This window comes from Medicago truncatula, chromosome 5 (assembly GCF_003473485.1).
Source record: "Medicago truncatula cultivar Jemalong A17 chromosome 5, MtrunA17r5.0-ANR, whole genome shotgun sequence".
Taxonomy (NCBI): Eukaryota; Viridiplantae; Streptophyta; class Magnoliopsida; order Fabales; family Fabaceae; genus Medicago; species Medicago truncatula.
In genome coordinates this window covers 35,528,048-35,545,358 of record NC_053046.1, presented here as the reverse complement: position 1 = coordinate 35,545,358, position 17,311 = coordinate 35,528,048, and the positions used below count along the sequence as shown (strand labels likewise).

The following is a 17,311-nucleotide window of genomic DNA, read 5'->3' as shown; positions in this document are numbered from 1 at the left end:
AATATTATCATAGATAGATATAGGATGATTATATTTATCTCTATTCCGTTGCACTATGATCACCTTTGTTGAAAGGCTATTATTACCTTAAGCATGCATATAGTCAAAAATGTGGGGAAGAGGAATAACATATAATACCACGCTTCCTTTCCTTTCAATTGTACTATCCACTATGTATGATTTCACTTACTTATTATAGTAATAAATCACACTCAAATAATATTTAATGCTCTAAGTCAAATTCAAATATCGAAGGAGATTTTGTAAATCATTCACCTAGAAGTGGATTTAGATGTGTAAGTTCATTTGTTTGGATCCTCTATAGTTGTGATATGATGTTGTAGTTGTAAGGATTATTAGATTTAAAGAGAAGTATTTTGAGTTGTTTCCCTCTCTAACCATATGTTTGAAAGAGAAAAAACATTAGAGAGGTATGGCTAGATGTATGTCTAGGTTGAAGTTACAATTAGTGGCCTCTAGGATATTTCAGAGAGAACTGCTATATACTCCCTCTATCCCATAATATTTGACATAGTTGACCTTATTACGCATGTCATTGTCAATGCATAACTTTGAGCTTAAGTATCTTGAATAATATATTAGAAAAAATTATGAAAATTTGATATTTTGAAAATATTCACCGAGACGAATCTAACGACATCTTATATGATATTACGTATTTATCTTTGTATATTTTTAAAAAAATATGGTCAAAGTAAGTTATGTCAAAATTACACATTTTCAAATAGGTCATCTATTGCGGAACGGATGAAGTATCTAGAAAGAATTTATCATGATGTGGTCACTAAAAGTAAGTTAGCCAATTAAAATTTGGCCTGGCCAGAAATCACGGTTTGCTGCTCATATATTTTTTTCTATGGTCCAAAAGTGAATTAAATTGGAAATATAAGGGACATAAATATGCCAAATCATTCGTGAATCCATCACGATTTAGCCACTCGCTATAACTAGCATTTATGTATTCCCAAACATACTCTGGCTACAAATAAAAATTGAGTAAATTACACTACTTTTCCCTCAAAGATGCTTGAATTACACTCTACTCCTCTCTTATGATAAAAATTAAACCAATTACACTATAAATCTATATGTTTCTACGTACAACTGCAACATCATACTGGTTATCACCTTTTTAAGTTGTTGATGCATTTGGATACATAATAAGAATTAGAGATCATATTATAATAGTTTATTGGGTCTTACTAACCAGTGTCCTCATAGCAATGGTTAAGGAATCTACAAATAAAAAATTTGTCTTGAAAATATAAGATTACACAACTTTTTCATGAAAACTTACTTTTTTTTATATGTTTAACCATTGCCCTTAGGGCACTGGTTAATATTCTTCTAGCTTATTTTATAATGACCGTATAATTAAATGTTTATACATTTTTAAGTGAAAATAAATTTCATACATAATGATCATGTTACTTTCAATCTGTTTAATTGATAATATCCATTTTACACTATAAAGTGAATTGATAGCCGGATCCATGTTTGTTAAAGCAAAATGCGTTATGTTAAACAATGTATTGCATTTTTGGGGGTTAATTCAACTTTATAAAAGCTGTTTTTTTTTCCTTCTTCATTTTGTATCATATTGGATTTCCTTTTGTCACGCAAAACCAAATCCCAATCATGAACAATCATGGAGATTACAATCTAAAATTTTGAGAATGATGCTTCTTTGATTACTAACAAAGTGCATCAAAAGAAGCTTTGGTTAGAAAAGCTAAATCTTCCCTTTGACTAGAAAAAACAATAACCTAAGCTACTGCTATAGATCAGCCGAAAACCAAAAAGATACAAAAACAAAATTAAAAACCCTTTCAAAAAACAAAAGCAAAAACAAAATCAAGTTATATGTAGCCCACAACGAATTATCAACAAATAAAGTTGTTACAATCACAAATTGCTTTCTATCCATTTGTTTCTTTATATTAAAGGAACCCTTAAACAAAAGTCACAATCTTTTGTTTTTTGTACAAGAAAAAAGTCACACCCTATTCTCTAGCTAAAAAAAAAGTCGCAATCTATTCAACCAGCATGAGATGAAAGTTCCATATATCAAATCTTCTTTTTTTTAATGAATATTTTTCTTCTCCGACAGACCGGAAGTTGATTGATGGTCAAATCTGAACGTTTGAATCAACAAGTCCTTATCGGGTGCTTAATTGAACTCTGTTGGTGGTGGATGTTACATTGAGGAGATGTTGTTAGGGGTTTTGGCAGGTTTGATGGTGTTGATGGTTTTTCGATGGGTGTTTTGGTGTTGCCTTTGCCTTAGGGTTTGGAGGTTTTTTTTGTTTGTTTTGGGTTGATGTATTGGTGTTTATGTTGTACGGGTATGTTTTTTCCTTTAGGTGTTCCGCCTATATACGACGCCTTTTGATGTACTTTCTGTGTTGCCGGTCATAATTCGTCAGAGATCTGGTCATTAATAATTTTTTCTGTTAAAATTTATATATATATATATATATATATATATATATATATATATTGCTTGCTTAATAATAACTACAAATTTTATTTTTTTTTGAACAAGTAACTACAAAGTTTTTTTTTGCTTGCTTTGTAGCATATTTTATATTTTTAGAGGAATAATTTTTTTAACTCATGAGAAACTTGAAATATACCGTGAAATAATTTAACCTAAAAGGGAATACTTGATTGAAAAATGTTGGTGTTGGGTCACTTTTCTTGGTACAAAAATTGTTGGGTCATTTGGAATTAATTGTAGAAACGTAAACAGTAAAATATGAAGAATGGTCCCATTTTGGGTATTTTCATCAAACTTGGTTTAGCTTTAAATAACAAGAAGAAACAAAACAGTGTTCAATTCAGTGTTTGTATCTGCAATATACATCTCAATGCTTGTGACATGTTTTTGACGCTACTATTAGATTCCTTATTGAGGTAGTAACAGTTAAAGTGGCACTGTCAAATAGTCAATTGTTTCTAAAATTCAGAAACATTCAATTGTATTACAACCCCAAAATATAGTAACAAGTAACTAGACAATTCTGAATAGAAAAAGAGTATTAGGATTTGAAATAAGAATAAAGGTTTGTTTGATGAAAAAACTTTAGAAATATGAAATGTAAAATCTAAGTCAATTTTCAAAAACGTATTATAAAGCCAACGGTATTTTTTATAACTCTTTATTTTGTGAAATATGTTTTTTTTGGTACAATCTAAGTCGTGATTTATATAAGGGTTATACTTGAAATGTTGCGATTTTAAAGAGACTATGCATTTAACTCTGAAATTTTAAAAAGAATGTACCTTATGTTTTATGACTTGTTTAGATTAGGGTTAGGTGATATATCTCGTGTCTTTATGCAAATTCAACGTGATTTTAAAAAGCTGGTATTCCTAACTTCACTGCAAACGTGGATTGTTGTTGTGATTTGGCCTAACGTGGAATTCCGACCATCAAAGCAAACTCGGGCTAAGTCATTATAAAATGTCATCTTATAAAGTTCCTACAAATATTTTCATATTGATATTCAGTCTTTTGTTTGATGATTTTAACTTCTTTTTTTGTCTATATTTAGCCTCTAGCTATATAACCAGCAATTTAGAGGCCTAAACATTTAAGATTTTTTTTTTAAAGGGATTAATTATTCTTGATAAAATGGTATATCATAAAGATTTAAATGTATTTAACTTTTAAGATATCAATAATGTACGTACTTTTGATCCAAAATTGTTTTGTCTTATAAGAAATTGTGTTATTTAACTCTAATGCACATAGAACAAATGAAATAAATAAAGAGAGAAATTTAAAGTACTAGTCCTTCAGAATATGTTAATCTTTCTTCTATATTTGTCACCTAGGGATCTAACGAATCAATTTTCTTGGTTCCGACATATTATTCTTTTTTACTTCCTTCCAATTAAAGAGAAGATGATTAAGTGTGATCTTTCTTTCTTTTTCCTTCCATTGAGGACAAAAACAGTTTGAAACATGAGGGCTATTTCTAGCTAATTTTATTTCTTTCACTTCTATACAAAACTTGAAAAAGTTCAAGTGATCCTTATCTCTAGGGACCGATTTAAGATGCTTTAAATCATTAAGTCTCCTTTATCATAAGATGATGCAAAGTTTATTTTCTCCTTAACAAACTTATTCTCAAGGGTTTATTTTCTCAATATCAAAAACAATTTATTGAAATTTGAAAACAAGAACTTTACTTTCAATTTTTTGTTACATTGAGTTTATAATTTGGATTAAATTTGTTTTGATTGTGGGTTTAGAGGTATTTCTTTGTGTGGTATATTCACTATGGTTGTGATGTAACATTTGTTTTTGAGTCTATTATGTGCATGTCTTGTGTTAGAATAGATATTTAAGATAATTTTGAATTATTTAAGAAATAAAAGAACTTTACTTTAAAAAAGTGTTATAGACTTACTTAAACATGCATATTTTTCTTAGTTGCTACACAAGTAGAATGATGTTGCTCTATAAATAACTTGATTTTTATATTGAATCAATAAATCATCTCATACTTTTTATGATATAATGGTCAGACTTATTGATTCAATGATAAACAAATTACTGAATATATTTATGGAGCTACATCCTAGAGAAAGTGTCCATCACCATGAAAAATATAGGCGAATTCTTCATCAGGATAATTTGAATAGATAGGTAAAGGGTTGTGCTTCTACTTTTACATGATGACCAAAGTAATAGAAATGATATTTGTGTTGATGCGCTTGATAAGTTGGGATCAGGTTTTGCTGCTGTAAAAACAACATACAATTTCACGTAGTTTTTGATCTCAACCATTCAACTATGATTGGACGGCTATCATTGATTACAGCATCCTACCGTAACAGTAGGGAATCCTATTCGGATAAGTTGGGCTTGAAGATATATATGCTCACCATTTTTCACTTTTCTTACAAACCTTTGAAAAGATGGAACCTTATTTCAAACGTTTTTCCTATTTTCTTTTTTCCATCCCGTGTGAATAGATCCAAATGAAAATCTAAGGATGGGAATATTATCTTTTTCACTAAAATACAAAACCGCGTTTTTTTTCTCACTTAATAAACTGATATTAGGATATACTTTTTATCTGTAACTTCAAACAAACAACACTTAAAATTCATACATACAAAGGTGAGATTTTAGGTTTGAACTCTGACTTTCAATTTAATAATATCGATATTATTAGTTGAGTTAGGTCTTATAGACATTATGGTATAAAATCTAATGAGTCAAAAAAATAATTTTTATTTTTTTTATTTTTTATATAATATGACAATTTAACTATTTTATTAATAAGTTAACACTAAGTAACCGACTTTTTTTTAAAGTAATTTAGTAGTTAAAAATTTATCTTTTAAAATGAATAATTGTGGTATTTAGAGTTTGAACCCTAACTTCTGCATATATTATACAATTTCTTTATTAAGTAAGTTAAGCTTACGAATACATGCAACTGACTCATCACATTGATGTAATTTTTTATTTGTGTACCATCCAATAATGTCTTTGTGTGAAGGTTCATATTCTGCCCTCTTTTATTTCTTCCTTTTGACAGAATATTTGGCTCTATGTTGTGGTGCCATTGTCAACAACTCATCATCCGTGCCACTGCCAACCTGTCATTTCAAAAGCCATAAACCAACCCAAAGAATTTACCATGCATGAATTTCTATTTACTTAGTGTAGAATTCTCAATTATTTTTAATTCAGTTTATCTAATGCAATTCAGCTCATCTATTCAATAATGTTTATCCTTTTATTTTCACAAAATGAATTTTTTTACCGTATATGAGTCTCTATTTACTTAGTTTAGCTAGCAAATGCAATGGAGCTAATTGCTGAGGCAATTCCATTTCACTTGCAAATTAATGCAGCCCAATTTGAGAAATAATAGTAAGAACTTTTTTTTTCCCTAACATGTGTTTGTTATAGACAACCACGAAGGTGAGCTTAGGTAGATATATTCAAACAGAATTTTTCGAAACAATAGTATTTGGACACAAAATTTCGACACAGTATATCAATCCAAGAATAAATCGACACCATGTATTGAACACCGTATAAAATATATCTAGTTTCCATCATGATTTTGGTGTTTTACGTACTTTGCCTATGTTTGGAATCACGTCAATTGTTATACATTTACCCGTCTAGCACAAGTTAGGAATTCTGACTTCTCAAATTCACGGCAAACACAATAATACAACATTGAGACGCGGTTTTATGAGTTGTCGTGATTTTCAAATGTGTCCATTGCTATACATTTGAGTGTCGAGCACAATTTAGGAATCACAACTTCTTAAATTCACAGCAAATATAACATTGAGACGCGGTTTTAAGGGTTGCTGTAGTGAAACTAAACACACGCTCAAAACAAACAAAAATGATATTGAAATGAACGACGAAACACCAAAAATACCCCTTGTAGAAGAAGATAGGGTCAAAGTGGTCCATGTATGGTCAAAGAACTAAACTCTATCTTACAAGTACAGGACAGTTTTGTAATTCACATTGCACATTATTACAAATAAACAAATAAAAATAAAAATGTACAGTTTAAAGAGTCGTGCCGAAAACAACACCATCAGACTCAAGCCACCGGCGTCTGAGTCAGCATTGTGATGTGAGCAACCCCTACCTTCCCTAGTCCCTACCCTCTATACCTCACTTCTAGAATAAAATTAAGCTTTAAAATTAGATAATTAAACTAAAAACTTAGGTTCTGTGTTCGAATCGACCGAATTAATCTTGGTAAGATTTTACTTATCTTCTGATCAAACTTGAAATAACATTTGAAGGCCTTACTTGAAAACCGAAGAGTTAACACCAGAATTTGCAAATTTGCAATCTAATACTACTCTTTTCTGCTTCTAAAATCATGTTATATAAAGATCAAACCTTAAACTTTCTTCCACAAACTCAAACTTGCTTAACCAAAAGAGTAACAACTAATTGAATCCATCTGATGCAATTTTGAAGCTACTCTAGAAACCTTGCCCTTTTGCTTGTTCTAAACAATGCAATTAAAAAACTTATTACTATTATTATTTTATCACCCCCATCACTCACACACAAGGTTATGATAAATTAAACAATAAAAAAACAAAATTAGTTCACAACTTCCCATCATTTAATTGTTGTCATTAAAATAATAGTACTAATTGCATGAAAAATATTAAATAAATAAATAAATCACATTGTTTGCGTCATCCTAAGTCCATTTAGATCTATACACACACACAGTACAGAACAGAGCAGCCTAGCTTACCTCATCTCAGCTGCAGAACTTTGAATGGAATCTCAGAAATTTTTGAGATCTCAAAAAACCACTTTCTCAATCCCAAAGTTACCAACATCACCAACATTAAATACTTAGCAAAATTAATTTATCAATTCTAACATAATATTAATTTCTGAAAATCATAGGTTACAAGATGACCCATTAGAAAATAAAAATCAAAATTGAAAACTTCTAGCTAAGAAAATTAAGAAAAATAATATTTTTATGTACATGTATAAAAAAGATAGCTTCATAAGAGAATCACCAAAAGGGATCTAAAGCATAAAAAAATAGAACTTTTGAAGCTCTTTGATTGTTCCTAATAAACCCTTTTGATAATTCTTCATGAATCACTGTAATCACGCCAGCAAATGAGCATTGTAACACACCGCCTCATGATGTAGAAACGTGCTCTTTGTTCCTTGACAAGTCTTGCACATTTTCTAGCAAAAGCACACTTTCTTTGTGTTGTTGAAGTGTTTTTGATGAATGAAGATGATGATGATTTGCTTCTTGTTGACCCTTCTTTCTTTGATAGCTTCCATTTTTCATCAAAGTAGAGAGGAGGTTGAGGTTGAGGGGTTGCACTTTCCATAGAAGAAGAAGAAGCCATGGAGAAAATTGAAGAGAAAATTGGTTTTGTTTGTTAAGGAGGAATAAGAGAGAGAAAGAAAACTGTGGGCAGTGAAATTAGTGAGAAAGTGAATGAGTGATGAAAGAAAGAAGGGTGAGAGGGAGTATTTATAAGGGGTTAGATTGGAAGAAAAAAATTGGTAACATAAGGGTGTGTCATGTGTGTGGCAGTGTGTGTCACCTGGTTCTTCCTTTGCCTTGAGAGGCCCACTGTTTTTATTTTATTGTTTTTTCTTACACAACTAATTTTTTATTGTTTATGTTTAAAAATAATCTAGAACGTTAATCTCGAAAATGACTATATGTTGAATTAAGTTTAACCATTGTAAAAGTTGTTGAATAAAAATCGGTTGAATAGGGAACAACTGAAAATGAGTTTGGTGAATCTTGCTCATGTTTATTACGTCTTATAAAGATTGTGAGAGTGTCATAATTAGTCAAAGACACGTAAAGATTGTGGGACTCAAAATTAGTTAAAGACAACGTCTTTGACTAACATATTTGACTAATTCTAACACTCCTGCAATCTTTATGAGACTTAATAGGAGATGATAAAGATCATGTGGATGGAAAAAATTGAACGTCACATAATAGTGAGAAACCAAGCCAAACGTTGGGCACTGCATATACAGATCAATGGGCTCTAAGTTAACACACGCAAAATCCGTGGGAAAACCAAAAATTCATATTTGACACTCTTTATAGGAGTTAATGAAATTACAATCAAGTGACAAGGTTCATTCCTTACGCAATCACTCGAAGCAAAAAAGGGATTCAAGATGAGATTTATTAGCTTAATGCTTGGCTAACTTTTAAATTCGACAACAACTGAAAAATAAAATTTAGATGTGCTAAATCTCTTATTAGAATTTAACATTGTAATCTTAAAGAATAGGGTTCAAATTTCACGAGACAGTTATAAAATTGTCATTAGTGTCATAATTATTATAATGATATGTCATCCATCTATTCCATAATAAATGTCAGATTTGCAGAAATAATTGTCCAAAAAAAAAAAAAAAACAAGAGTATGGCTTTAATTTTTTTATTTAACATTAATTATCTTTTATTTATTTAAAACGACATGCAACACTAACTAGACAATTGAGCTCAAGTGACTAATGAGGTCCACGAATAACGAATTGTTAAAGAAACCCTGATTTCGATTTTTGTATGGATATACGCAGGTTGGGTTGGATCAATTTTGACCAAATCCATTGAGATTCAATAGGGAACTCATACTTGAATAGTTAAAGAAAAATGTTAACAAGTGCCCTAAGGGTATTGTTTAAGCATCTAAAAATAGCAACTTTTGCATTGGAAAGTGTGTGGTTATAACTTCAACAAGTGTTTGACTTATATTTTCAAGGCATAATTTCTTTTTATGGGTTCTTTAAACAATGTCCTTAGGGCACTTGTTAACAAGACCCATAGTTATATTGACGGATTGAACCAAACCAATTCAGTTTGAATGAGTTAGTTTGGGCTGGATTTACGGGTACCCAATTTATTATAAAAAAAAAGAAGAAGAAGTTTTGTTTAAGAAAAATACAATAAAAATAGCACCATACTTCAATATATAACCTTAATTCTTTTTTAATATGATTAAAGTAATTGTATAAATTTTTGTGCTATGATATAGATTTTTACACTACTAATCCGTTTATTTTTGCTTATGTTTGTACACAATTAAGTTTTATTTTTTCTTATGTTTGTAAGAATTTTTTATACATTTTCTCAACATTGATTACTTTCAACAAAAACAGTCAAAGTACAAAATACTGTTTGACATGCTCATTGTTTCTAATTACATGCATATGTTTTCAATTAATAATATTTCTGTTAGCCGGGAGGTTGGAGGTTGGGGGCCGGAGTGTTTCTTCTTGGTGGAGGGGGATAGCGAAGACTAGGGATGGAATAGGCGCAGTTGAGGGGGCTGTGGTTTTCAGAGAGGGTGGCAAGAAAGGTATGGGATGGTTCGAACACTTTCTTTTGGTTGGATAGGTGGTTAGGTGATGTCCCTTTGTGTACGCGGTTTAGCCGTTTATTTGACTTAGCAACGAATCAGTCGAGTATGGTGGCTGAGCTGTTCTCTCTAGCCTGGGGGGAAGGGGGTGAGACGTGGAGATGGAGGAGGAGGTTGTGGGTGTGGGAGGAGGAGATGGTAGTGGAGTGCTTGCATTTACTTCATGACATTGTTTTGCAGTCTGATGTTTTTGACAGGTGGTAGTGGAACCCTGACATTGAAGGGGGATATACTGCGCGTGGTGCATATCAGATCCTCACTACTCAGGATCCTCCTTTAGTTGATGTCACAAGAGATCTCATTTAGAATAAGCAGGTACCACTGAATGTCTCTATTCTTGCTTGGAGATTGTTGCGTGATAGGCTGCCAACAAAAAATAACCTCATTCGACGTGGCATTATCCAAGCTGACAACATTAGGTGTGTGGCGGGGTGCGGATTCGATGAATCAAGAGCTCATCTTTTCCCACAATGCGAATTGTTTGGTTCCTTGTGGCAGCATGTCAGGTCTTGGATTGACATTTCAGGTGCTGACCCTCAAAATATTCATGATCACTTTATCCAATTAACTCATTACATAGGTCACTCGAGGACTCACAAATCATTTCTTCAGCTTGTTTGGCTTCTGTGCATTTGGCTAGTTTGGACTGAACGTAATAACATGCTATTTAGTAACATCCAAACTCCCATCTAACAAATTGTGAAAAAGGTTAAACATAATTCCTTTTGGTGGTTGAAAGCCAACAAAACCACTTTTGTATTTGGTTCTCAGAGATGGGGTCGGACCAGTTGCTTTGTTTGAGTATCGACTGACCATTGTTTTGTATTTTTATGACAGACCGATTGTACTTTAGTGTGGTCTCTTTAGTACACCTTGTGCTAAAGATGAGCCACTGTTATTGTTAATATATTTCATTTTTTATTTCGTTAAAAAAAAAATTATCTTTTGTAGTATATATGATAATAATTAATATCTTAATACATGATAAATTAACTTGGTAATGTTCATTATTCTCTGTTTTATATAATCTTTTAATATTAGTAAAATAAAACAAGTGTTTTACGCTCACTACGAAAAAAAAGGTGACGTAGTTCTTAAAATTAGATACTAAATAGGATAAATTTGGTCAGTAAAATTTTGGACTCTAACACTTGTTAGCAAAATCTTATTTTAAAAGGACGAGGTTATAGATAATTAAGGATATTAATGAAAAAATAAATAATTTAATAAAAATAATAAAATTGTTTAGTTTATATAAATAATTTACAAAATTGATAATTATAAACAAGACAATGGAGTATTATTTGTGATTTTTATATTTAAAAAGTATTTATTTCTTACACTATGTTAGTATAATTAATGTGGGCTAACAGAAAACTATTATTTTAGTGAGGTGGGTTCCCAATGCCCACGTCAGTGACGAAAGGGAGAGACGAGAATTGAATGCAGCAAAATCTTACACTGATACTTTGTTCATTTTGGTGGGGAAAAGTCACCAAAAATAAAATTGGTAGGGAAAAGAGAGGAAGAATAATTCATAGCATGGTGCATAAACAATTATCAAAAAATAAAAATTCATGCTACATAAATAAATTTTTACTGAATGCTGGCAAAACACTCTAATAATACTAGTATTTTTTAATGTAATGATTATAATATTTTAATACGAATATTTTAAAGTTTAAAGTAGTTAATAGCATATGCATGAACTTCTGTGCTCTGAGTAAAATTTACTTAAAAAGCAAAAAATAAATTAAGTAATAAATAGGAAAGGAGGAAGAAATTATGTTAGTGGGAAATAACTGTGAATTGAGAGAAAAGTTTGTCATGATATGGGAAAGATTTCACAGAGGATCAAATTTGAGGGTACATAAATTTTTACCAAAGTGAAAAAGACTCATGTGATTGGAAAACATAGGTGGTGAAAAAGGGCATTTCATTTTATCTTTGTAGGCTAGAAATGCCCAATACAGAGGAGATTATGAAGTGTGGGGGACCAAGAAGTGTTTCTGTTCCTGTTCACTAATTTTTTTACTACTTTGTATGATGATGATGATGTGGAAACCACTTTAATTTACTTCTACTGTGTACAGATAAAGCTTTTTTGTCCGTTACCAATCCTCTTGTTTTTTCTTCAAAAAAGAGTGTCATTTCCTCAGTGGAATTTAAGAATCTTGCCTAATAATTCTGTTTTAGGATGTTAGGTTTTTCATTGTTCAGTTCTGTCATTTCACTCATTTGGCTCTTGTGCAAAAGAAATACTATTAGAAGAAGTACTCAAGAGTTAAAAATGTTTTATCTAAATATTTAATTGTATTTTAATAACATACTTATTTAATAAAATAACTTGTTTTTATGAGACACCCCCATTACATCAAAATGAAGCTTAAAGACTAAAGAGGAACAATGAGATTGAAGAATGATCAAAGAGAAAGAACTATGGTGACTTATGTTAGCAAAAAAAAATCGACATAAGAGTTAGCTTTTTTGTAAATATGCTTCAACGAGACATTTAGAAAGATGGATAAGACAAAGATTGTCGATTAAGAATGGTTGAAGAGCCGCAATATGAGTTGAAGTGCACTGAATAAGGATGCCCTTTTGATATATTCAGGCGGGCGGGAGTATCAGTGAAGAAGAAGGCGCATGTAAACTTCTTGACCCGACTGACCCACTAGATAGAAGATCGACACTTAGGCTTGCATATGTTATGGTGTACAAATGAGTAGGAGGAAAACATGCATGTGTGGAATTCACTGGGGTTCTATCACTTGTAGGATTAAGGGTCAAAGCTTTTACTGTAGGATAGACAACCCTAAAAGCCATGTCAAGCAAAAGGGCCAAACATGAGAAAGCGTGTCCTGACAATCAACATGCTTTTATACCATTTGTTTTTGACACTTTCGACTTTCTGACACCAGAGGCTGTTGACCTTCTACATAGAGTTCAACGGATCATGCGTAACAATCTCATGTCTCCTAGACCCATAAATATTGTGTTTACGATGATTGATTTTGTCACCTAAAAACACCTAGCGGCACAACTTGTTACCCGCTTGCATTCTATTCATGTAAGTGATGACAACTTGAAAATCACATTCCACAACAAGTAATACCATAGACCCAAGAAAAGGCACAAAAGCTCAGAAAAATAGTGGTAGAGGTTCTAATATTACATTTGAATCCTTTAATAAAATAACATGCTCACATTAGCTTCTAGAAGTGAATTTTAGTTCGTTTTTTTTAGTATTTAGAGCCGGTTGACAAGGATATTATTTTGTCATGAACTAAGCTTTAATATTTTGCTTAATTTGTTTCAACAAAGATTTGTTTCTAGTATAATATGGTTAACAAAATATCCCAATTTTTTACTTAATGTATCCTTTGAATACGATAAAAGAATCACATTCAGCACATGTCTACTTGTAACAAAAAAATCAGCACATGTCTACTGCATCAAAACAATCTTATTTAGTTACGTAGTAGTACTTAATAGTAGCCAAACAGTGATGTTAGACAGAACCTTTGCCAAATTACTCACAAAATTAGATAAACATCCCAACAATATTTTTTGTATCATATCCTCTTTCAAATCAAATTGCATCCATATCAGCTCTAGTGACAAGTTAAAGGAGGGAGTGCCATTTATAAGAGGAAAAAAAAGAGAAGCATGCAAAGTGGAGGAAACAGATTGTAGTGACCCACCTATGTTGTCAATTGATGAATTTGAGGTAAAAATATTTTTATGTCTAAAACCTTTATTTTTCTAAGAACAAATTTGGAGAATCTAAATTCATATTTTGGTTGGAATAATATTTGGTTTGAATTTACTTATCTCTCAATCGAATTTCATATTATCAGGTCTCATTTTTATGAGAATCACATGGTTTAGACCAACAAAAATATTTTCTAATAATTTTTTTACTATTTTCACATTTTTTATATAAACATTTGTAAATTCTCAACCACTCTCATTAAATTAAATAAATGTAAGAGTGAGTGATCTTTATAAGATGCAACTTAGATGTCAAAAACCCTTTAAATGTATAGTTCTAAATTTGATTCAAGAATATATGTCTATGGGATAAATAACCTTAATAATTTTCGCCAATTGAAGACTAATCTTTCCTATGTAGATAACATGAAATACCAACAACACATTCCATGTTTTGCACTCTCATTTACACTTCTTTCCTTCTTTCACTCTACACAATTTTAAAGCATGACACTAGTGATATTCTTTACTATACCATGTTTGTCCGAAAAGGTTGTTTGGCCAAGACGTTGTCATCATAATCTAGACTAGATTAATTAGGAACTATTTCAACACAACAATGGTCGTGAAATGATAGTTCTGGCTTATGAACTTTTTAGTTCCATTGACCAAAAATTGCACCAAGGTCCCCAAGAATTTGATGGACTCATTAAGTACTCTCATTCAAAGTCATAATACATTTGATGGACACCACCTTAATTATGTACCGTGGAATAAAATTTTAAAAATGATTATTTGGGACCACGGTGTGGATTGGGACACCAAATTAAATTTTGACCTATTTCTATACTAAACACCCATATCCACTTCAAAGTAACTCAAACGCTCTGGGTGCAATCACACGAGAAATTTGACGATGATCCACTCTGAGCGTCAAGAAACTTTTCCACCAAGTTACCTTGACACCTCAAATGTATATACGAGAATATTCTTTCAAAATCAATTTACACATACATCAAATGTACCACTCTAACTCAACAATCACTTATTGAGTTAAATTTCAAAGTACATGAAAGTAAGGGTGAGAATAAACCAACGAATATGATCCTACGATTTAGTCTACATCAGACCCAAATCAAACCAATTTTTTTTCTTACAAAATTAAAAGATATGTCAAATTAAGTATTTATTTGAAAACATTCATATGAAATAAACAAACTAATAAATTTGTTTGTTTTTACGAACCCGTGCTTCAAGTACAACATTCCGTTGGAAAACTCACGCCATATTCCTTCACCGCAGCTCGGACGATTCGAGTAGCTAGCTCTCGAAGTCCACCTCAGATCAATTTCTATATGCAAATTTGCACATGATAGAAAAACCCTTATATTATTATTATTATTATTATTATTATTATTATTATTATTATTATTATTATTCATTCCCAAAAAACACCAACCAACCAACCAAGGTGATTGTGTTATGATATTTTTTTGGTCCACTGATTGTTATGAAATTTATTTGTAGAAAATGTGAATTAGTGTTGTCCAATAAGAAAACCGATCAAGAGTAGTCAGTAGTTTTCAGTACCTACTCTTGGAAGCACGCAAGCCTTAAAGAGTTGTTGATTTTGTTGCTTCTGCTTCTGAACTTGCAAATTTCTGTGTATTATTCGGTACACGAGCCACCACCACCCACCACCCACTAACCACACTCTTAAACACTGATACTTTATCTTTTTATTCATTTCCATCCATGCAATGCACACATCACACACAATACTTTTTTTACATTGCTTCAAGTTAGGTTTTTACTCTTTGCTATAATGATTCTCATAGAAGAGCAAAAATAGAAAAAATAAACCTATAAGAACTCGGTTTAATTTAACTTCGTAAAAAATATTACGAACGAACATCTAGAGTGTGATTTGATGACAGAGTAACGGGATGATCCAAATTTTTTTAATATAAACTTTAATATCATATTATAATTTCGGTTTATGCCTATTACTCTTTCTTTTTTACTTAACCTAAATCAATCTTAAAAACTACTACCTCCGTCCCTAATTATAAGACCATTTTGAAAAAATAACGGGAATTAAGATAGTGGATATTTGTATTAAATATGTTTGTAATTACTATTGTTTTTACAATTATATTCTTGAAGAGAGAGAGTTGGTTTATGTTTTCAACATGTTTTTTATTGCTGATTGAAGAAAAATATGTATAATAAATAGGGGTATGTATGTAAAAAAATAATTAATGTAGTTGGAAATAACAAATGAGTCTTATAAAAAGGGGACAAAAAAAATTCTCAAAAGGGTCTTATAATTAGGGACACATAATGAATATCTCATGCACATTTAAAATTATTTATAAATACATTTTCAATTATACCACATAAAAGGATTTGAAGTTTCTTGTAATGCTGCGACGAACAATGTTCAATTTCAACCATTAATTTAAAATCGGACAGTCGAGATTAGCAATTGCGACACTAATTAATGTTTTGAATTTATTTCCCACAAAAAAGGCATGATCATTTGGAGATGTGACCGTACATAGGACTCGGGGTCCATACAAAATGGTGCCTCATTGGTGAAGGCTTTCTATTTTTCCTTCTATCAAGCAAAGGGTGGGTGACCCCACAGTGACATATCAAGAAATCTTGTATTAGTAGGAAGCGTGATCAAGCTAGTAGCACCAATGTTGCAAGCTTTAATTAAGCTATAAGGTCATGTGCATCATGCATGTGCAAGTGCAACAAAACAAAATTGTAACGATGTATCAATTTTTGATCATTCATTCATGAGTGAGTGAGTTTTGATCATCAATCATCATGGTCATGCCTAGGCAAAATTAAAGGGTTTGCCACGTTCGTGATGGGAAATATCACTGCAAGACTTGTCTAATTTATCATCATAAACAACACTTGCATTATACTCTAAAGTCCAAACAAAATGAACCTCGTGCCTATGTAGCTTCTTTGTAATTTTTACTTGTTTTAGTTTTCTGTTTGATGAAATAGACAATTCCTTTTCAAAAAGCACGTCCTTCCAATTGTAACTATCATCACATATATAAGAGAAGCTTTTGTTTGAATTATTATTTTTGCAGAGAATTCATATCTGTACACAACTGTAGCGACTAATAACGCAAACTAGATAAGATAAATCAGTGGAAAAAAATTATCCCTCAAGAATTTTTTTGCTCTTAGATTCCTTCAATTTTTTTTTATTGCTCTTAGATTTTAAGGAGCAAAATTTTAATTTATTACGTTCTTATTTCTATGAAAGATCGTATCATATCATTCAAATGAAGAATGCTTGAGAGATCATTCATATTGGGCAAAGAGTAATCACGCAATATAGTCGATCACTTTAGTAACCATCGACTATGGTAGCATTACCGGATTATGAGGGGAGCTGTAAGATCGTTCACATTAGACCAAAAACAAGTATATAAATGAGTTGAACATCACATCTTAACTCAAATGTGAGACTTTTATCTCACACTTCCTACACAACAATATCAAGACTTGCAACACAAGGAGTATTTTACTTTATTAACTAACAACTCTGGTAGCAGTGTTGGGTCATGAGGAGAGTCTAAATGATCATCTACATTGAATCAAG

The 17,311-nt window shown here is 31.4% G+C and overlaps 1 protein-coding gene across 1 annotated transcript; it reads right to left on the bottom strand.

Moving 5' to 3' along the window:
• Positions 1-7,405: 7,405 nt before the first annotated feature.
• On the bottom strand, positions 7,406-8,030 carry LOC11442148 (uncharacterized). Its single transcript, XM_003616387.4, has one exon. The coding sequence runs from the start codon at positions 7,915-7,917 to the stop codon at positions 7,648-7,650; it is 270 nt and encodes an 89-aa protein (XP_003616435.1). The 5' UTR covers positions 7,918-8,030; the 3' UTR covers positions 7,406-7,647.
• Positions 8,031-17,311: the final 9,281 nt, after the last annotated feature.

Excerpts from the sequence above, each read along its gene's own strand:
- LOC11442148 (XM_003616387.4), bottom strand. The coding sequence starts at position 7,917 with ATGGCTTCTTCTTCTTCTATGGAAAGTGCAACCCCTCAACCTCAACCT.